The 6947-nt window shown below is 42.0% G+C and overlaps 1 protein-coding gene across 2 annotated transcripts in view; it reads left to right on the top strand.

Moving 5' to 3' along the window:
* BMP1 (bone morphogenetic protein 1) overlaps positions 1-6947 on the top strand; it is a 59786-nt gene that overhangs the window by 33808 nt on the left and 19031 nt on the right. For both annotated transcript variants that reach the window (XR_008915576.1, XM_056813685.1), the window contains exons 9-12: positions 3767-3869; positions 5072-5188; positions 6067-6212; positions 6719-6914. Coding sequence is in view for 1 of the 2 variants with exons in the window: in XM_056813685.1 (XP_056669663.1) it covers positions 3767-3869; positions 5072-5188; positions 6067-6212; positions 6719-6914 (562 nt within the window). In the remaining variant the exon portion in view is untranslated. The remainder of the gene's footprint in view (positions 1-3766; positions 3870-5071; positions 5189-6066; positions 6213-6718; positions 6915-6947) is intronic.

A 6947-nucleotide genomic window follows, 5' to 3' on the forward strand; every position in this document is an offset into this window, starting at 1 on the left:
TAGATTTGAACTGAGGACTTCCAATCTCCAGACCTGGCTCTCAATTCACTGAGCCACCTATCTGCTTTAAAATAAAATTCATCTTGGGCTTTAGCATTCCTGATATAATTATCACAGTTCAAGGTAGTGATGTTAACCTACTGCAGAAAGTAGCTGAGAGGAAAGGGCTTGAATAATACAGAGCACTATGCCCATGTAAGTTAGTATTGGCCACCATCACTATTCATCCTTGGTTGCATGTGCCTTCTTCATTTATATATGTGCATTAAACATTTGTAAACTCATCCAAGAGATTACCTTGCAGCTTCCTTAAGCTACTTGACTTGTTGGTTTTTCATTGGGAATAAATATTCACAACATATAATCATTCCTCTTGAGGCATCTTTCCTTTTAGAGTCTTTGGCCCTTGGATCTTTCCTCTGAACTTTTCCCAAAAAAACCCACTTTCCTAAAAGTCTAGGGTGCATGTCTTACTGTTTCTAGTATTTCCTTCCTTGAATACTTTTTTTAAACCTTTACTTTCTATCTCAGAATCAATACTAAGTATTGGTTCCAAGGCAAAGGAGCGTTAAGGGCTGGGCAATGGGGGTCAAGTGACTTGCCCAGAGTCACCCAGCTAGGAAGTGTCTGAGACCCCATTTGAACTCAGGCCCTCCCAACTCTGGCTCTGGCTCTTTATGCACTAAGCCACCTAGCTGCCCATTGATAAAGATCTTGATGGAAAGAAGCTCCCTCTGTAAGAAAGTCCCTCTGAAAGTCATAAAGGGCTTTGGAAACGTACAATGGTTTGATTATCTCCTTCCTTCTCTTACTTCACCATTAGGCATTTATAGTTTACCTTCATTTTTTGGACAGGCTGAGATTAGGACCAGAATGGTATGGGCTAGTAGGGTTAAGTGACCTGCCCAGGGCACACAGCTAGGAACTATCTGAGGCCACATTTGAACCCAGAACCTTTTGTCTCTGGGCCTGGCTCTCACTCCACCAAGCTACCTAGCTGACAGCCTTGAATATTCTTAACTCTCAGATTACAAAATCTTTGGCACATCACCAACTAGCTTTCCTTGTTGGTTAAAATTGTCTAGAGCAGCAGCTGTTGTAATTGCTCTCTCTACATTCTAAGTGGTGAAATTATCAGTAAGGCAAGAATGTATCAGATAGTCTGTCTTTGGCAGAATTGCACTTTAACTTGTCATTGTATTTGAAATCTCTTATTGCTACCATATTTTTTTCTTTGTATCAGTCTTGTAAACTGTAATAGGCTCATGGTCTGGTAACGTGTAGTTCTGTGAACAACATAATTTCTTTTCCCCTTCTGCGATCCTTCTCTATATGCTTTCTATCATGTTTCCCCTCTGAGCCTCATGGATTTTCTTGCCTTTTTTGGTATATATATGACCCACTTCTTCTGTTCAGACAAATATGGTAATCTCACCATTGCCATATTCCAGTCCAGAATGCCATTATCATCTCAGTGATAACTATGAAATTGTATCAACCTGTTTATATTAAAATTTCAAATCCACTTTGATTATTGCCCATATGCTGTTCATTGACTATGACAGAGACAGTTAAATCTGTTAAGTATTATTCTAAAGGCAGCTTTCTTCCTTATAGTTCCCCACTCCATCTCCTGCAGAGAATTGCTGAGCATGTCTTCTGTTAAAGGCTTCTCTATCACCCGTGGTATTCTCCAGACTGTCACTATCATTTTATCTGGGCCTTTTCCCCACCCCTTTCCCTCAGTTTTTGGTTGAAAGTCCTATTGATTAGTTCAAAGAGTTCTGGTCCTTTTGAGATACATATCATCCATTTCCTGTTATCCTTGTCTTTTTTCTAGTCTTAATTCCTCCAAAAAACCAAATCCCTTGGCTCCAGGGCTATTAGTGAAATATTCTTGGTTTGGTTTTTTTGTCTGAACAATTCATTTGTCCCCATATAAGGCAGTGAGAAGGGGTCGATTCCTAGGTTTAAAGTATATTTAAGGGGCAGCTAGTGAATAGAGAGCCAGGCCTGGAGAAAGGGTTCAAATCAGACTTCAGATACTTCCTGGTTGTTTGATGCTGGGCAAGTCATTTAACCCCCATTGCCTAGCCCTTACCACTCTTCTGCCTTGGAACCAATACTTGGTATTGACTCCAAGACAGAAGGTAAGGGTTTTTAAAAAGAAGTGTTTAAGTAGGTTTAAAGATATTTACCAGCCTGTGAGTTTCATCTTAGATACCTAAATAAGCCAGCCACATCAGTTCTACCCATGTGCTCCTAAATAGGGAGTCCCTGCCCACCATGACGCATCACTTTCTTCTCAGGGAGGGCACAGAGTCTTCTCATTTTCTGGGGTCTTTGTGTTCCACTCAGTGTTGGATGCTTCTTCAGAAAGTCCGGATTCATCCTCTGCTGACCAAGGTTTTGATGGGGGTAGATCTATTTATTGCCTTCCTCCTTTCTGCCTTCTGTCTTACATTCTTACATTCACCACCCACTCACTACCTCAGATTCCCCAATCCTTTGCTTTGCTTCCTGATCACCAACTAACCTTCCAGAATTCTTTCTTTCTTCCTATCTAGGAACCTGAGTAGAGAGTCACTGTGCAAACCCTTTCCTTTACCTCTAGCTAAAGGATTAGCTTACACAGGAAGCCTTCATAATTGGACTACCTACCATCTCAGGAAAGAAGATACACGTAGCAAAGACCCTATGCATCACTCGGTTGAGTTCTTTGCTGCTCATACTTCTGGAATCTCAAGGCAAATTAAACTAGCTCATACTATCCCCTCCCTCCCCCCCCCCCCCGCCCCTCCACCCCAACACTTACCTAGAAGCTGCCAAGCAAATTGCCTTCACTACTCCCAGAGGTGCCGCTCTTATATCTCTTTAGACCTGTGGCCCATCTGCTAATCTGACATGGATTCAGTCTATCAGTCCAATCCATCAGCCAACAAGCATTCATTAATTACTAACTATGCTAGTAATTAGGAAAATGGATTCTTCTAGGACCCACCTACAAAATAGCAGAGTCTTATCACTGGCTTCCTTGACTTATTAGTTATATTTTCATATGTATCTTTCTTATATACTCCCCTTCCCTCCAGACTACGAGCTCCTTGAGGACAAGACTGTGTCATCTGCAGTGTCCAGTGTAGTTCCCTTCACAGAGTAGGTACTTAATAAATGAAGTTCGTGGAAAGTGTGGAATGACTGTGTCAGTATCCTTCCATCCTAGTCTTCTCTATTTCTAGGACTTTTCCCCTTTTGGGCGCCAACTAGTCTCATGCTGTTCTGAACCCCTCCTGTTACCAAAGAACACTCTTTTGTCAGCTAATTCACACTAAAGTATTAGTGATTATATCAGCTGGACATTGAAAAGAAGCCTTTAGTGAGAGGGCACCTCCCTGGTGCTATAGAACAGAAGTGTCAGTTATGGAGCCTGAGTGAGTGACGTTTGAACAGATTGAAATGTACTTGGAAAATATTTCACAAAAAATACATAACATATAATATTAATTTGTGGTTTTCTAAGTCAATATGTGGCCTATCAGAATCCTTCTGTATGGCTTTCTATTTGATTTTGGCACCACTGCCTCAGAATATATCTATTTGCCACGTTGAGTGCTTGAGTGCAGAGATCCTTAGGTCCTTTCTCAAGTCTGCCATCTACCCAACTGCAGGGTGAGACATGTTATGCTAAGGAAGCTGGTTAGGGAGAGGTAAAAGGGATAGAATGAGAAGTGACATGACCTTTTACCTTCCTCTTTATCCCTGACAGATTCTTCTGAATTTTACTTCCCTGGATTTATACCGCAGCCGGCTATGCTGGTATGACTACGTAGAGGTTAGAGACGGGTTTTGGAGAAAAGCTCCCCTTCGAGGTAACCATGTCCTCCCCTGCCCTAGGCATCATGGTCAAATGAAATAACATATAAAGTTTCACCTAGCTGCCCATAAGTAAGAGTCATGGATTTTAGAAGCAAGAAGGTGCTATTGTTCAGTTGTGGCCAACTCTTCTTGGCCCCATTTGGGGTTTTCTCAGCGAAGATACTAAAGTGGCTTACCATTTCCTTCTCCAGCTCATTTTACAGATGAAGAACTGAGGCAAAGAGGGTTAAATGACTTGCCCAGGGTCACAAAGCTAGGAAATATCTCAGGCCAGATTTGAACTCATGAAGATGACTCTTCTTAATTCTAAGCCCACTGCTCTGACCACTATGCCACCTAGCTGCCCAGTAAAGCACTTTGAAAATATTAAAATGCTACATAAATGCTAGTTATTATTTTTTATCCTTCTTTCTGAGAACTACTCATTTCTTTCCTAATAGTTTTCCTAAACCCCACTGTGGAACACAGTTCTAAGCACACTTGTCAAATTGATTACTATACTAAAATGGAATGAACCCTGGACTCAGCAGCAGAATCTTTTGATTCTAATCCTGGTTCTGATACAACCTTAAGGAAATCACTTAACTTTTGTGGCCATCAGTTTCTTCCTCTATAAAGCAGGGATAACCATATCTATCCAACCTGCCTGCCAGTGTAGTCAGTGCTTTGGGGAATTGATAAGATGAGAAAGAGAAAGGCTGCAGGTTGATTCTTGCTTATCTATGTACCTTGCTTGATGAGCCCATTCCAGGTCCAAGGTCTGCAGTTTTGCAGTTTCTGGAAGGGAAAGAAATTTGGAATGATTGTGTCATGTAATGGCTGAACAACAGAAAGGAGCCTGGGAATAAAGGGCATCAAGTAGAGATAGGGTCAGAGCTAAAGTAGAGATAGAACCTGGAGTATCTGGGTGCCCCTGGCAAGGCTTGAAAATTATGGTTCCTCCATGTTGTAACCTATAGTAGACTTTTAAGCTTTCCTTATGACACAGGGGACAAGACATCTTAAATAAATGTATCCAGGCCAAGGACAGTGGGATTTTCTGATAATGCAAACATATGCATTTACAGTCATACAGTCATATCAAGAATCCCTCATTGTCTCCTCCTACGTACAACCTGCTTTCCTGATACCTAATTTCTAGATGGATTCATTTTTGCTATTCTCATACCACTCCCTACCCTTTTACTGCCCATAGGAAGATTCTGTGGGAGCAAACTCCCTGAACCCATCGTCTCCACTGACAGTCGCCTCTGGGTGGAGTTCAGAAGCAGCAGCAATTGGGTTGGAAAAGGCTTCTTTGCTGTTTATGAAGGTACTTGCAGGTATTGTGCTGTGGGATGGATGAGGCCTGAGTATAAAGAGAATGCCTTGATCCTGCCCACTGAAACTGACCTGTGCCAGTCAACATGCAAAACAATTGGACATACAAGCTATAAACGGTATACATCAGAGGTAATCTCAGAGGGAAGGTACTAGCTGGGGTAGAGGACTGGAAGAACTAGAAAAGGCCTGCAAAAAGTAAAGTTTGAACTGAGTCCAGAAGTCCAGGAAATTGGGAAGCAGAGAGAGGTAAGGGAGGAGAGCATTCTAAGACAAGAAGATAATTCTAAAACAGGAAAGATAATCGATGCAAAGGCACAGAATTTGGACATTGAGTTCATGGGAGAGGAGCCAAAAAGAAGGTCAGTGTTGTTGGTTTCTAGAGTACATGGAGGGAAGAAAAGTGTGAGAAGACTAGAAAGCCAGGAAGAAGTAAGGTTATAAAGCACTTTAAAAGACAAAAGAGGATTTTATATTTCATCCAGGAGGCAATAGGAAGGCTCCTTATTAGCAGGGAATAATAGGAAGACACATTGCCTTAGGGAAAAGAGAGACATCAAGAACAGAACCGATAAGAAAATAAATGAGGAATGAAATTGGACAGAGGTATCAGAGAAGCTAAAGTGGATAGGAAGTTAAAAGATACAGGGAAAATAAAAGATTATGGAGAAGAGAATCCATGGGAATCTCAGACCTCTAAAAAATGGCAGGATCTGGGGAATAGGGAAAACAAAGGGGAAGAGTCCAGTAAAGTAGGAATTATCATGAATTCTGGGAATCCAGGAAGGTGAGGAATGTCAAACACCCCACCAGATAGACTGAAGTCCTCTCCACTATTATTCTGACTTCCTCCACCCATACCATTTGCAGCTATCTGTGGGGGTGATGTAAAGAAGGACAATGGTCATATTCAGTCACCCAATTACCCAGATGACTACAGGCCCAGCAAAGTCTGTATTTGGCGGATCCAGGTGTCTGAGGGCTTCCACGTGGGGCTGACTTTCCAGTCCTTTGAGGTATGGTGCTGAATCTCAGAATGAGGGACCACCCTAGTTGTGGGAAATGATGGCCTTCTAAACCTATATAGCCCTTGTCTCTCTCTCTTTTAAGACAATCACCTACTTTCCTCCTGGTTCTTTTGATCAACTCCCTGTAGCCCTCTTCATAATTCTTTTTTTTTTTAACCTTTCTGTTCTGTTTTAGAATTAATACTAGGTATTTTTTCTGGGTAGTAATAATAATCCCAGGTAGATTCCAAAGCAGAAGAGTAAGGGTTAAACAATTGGGGTTAAGTGATTTGCCCAGGGTCACACAGTTAGGAAGTATGTGAGGTTAGATTTGAATCCAAGACCTCCTATCTCCAGGCATGACTCTATCCACTGAGCCAACTGGCCCTGCCCCTTACTTCATAGTTTCAAGTCTACATCTTCTACCTCTCCAAGAGTCTAGATGGGTATAGGTTCCTATGACATCTGGAAACTCCTCCTTCCAACCTGGTTTCTACCTTCAATCTCCCCTCCAGATTGAACGTCATGACAGCTGTGCCTATGACTACCTGGAGGTACGGGATGGAAACAGTGAAACCAGCACCCTCATTGGACGATACTGTGGGTATGAGAAACCAGATGACATCAAGAGTACATCCAGCCGCCTCTGGCTCAAGTTTGTCTCTGATGGATCCATCAACAAAGCTGGCTTTGCTGTCAATTTTTTCAAAGGTGCTTCCCTTCTTCCTTCTACCCAGACCCTGT

This window comes from Monodelphis domestica, chromosome 1 (assembly GCF_027887165.1).
Source record: "Monodelphis domestica isolate mMonDom1 chromosome 1, mMonDom1.pri, whole genome shotgun sequence".
In the NCBI taxonomy this organism is placed as follows: Eukaryota; Metazoa; Chordata; class Mammalia; order Didelphimorphia; family Didelphidae; genus Monodelphis; species Monodelphis domestica.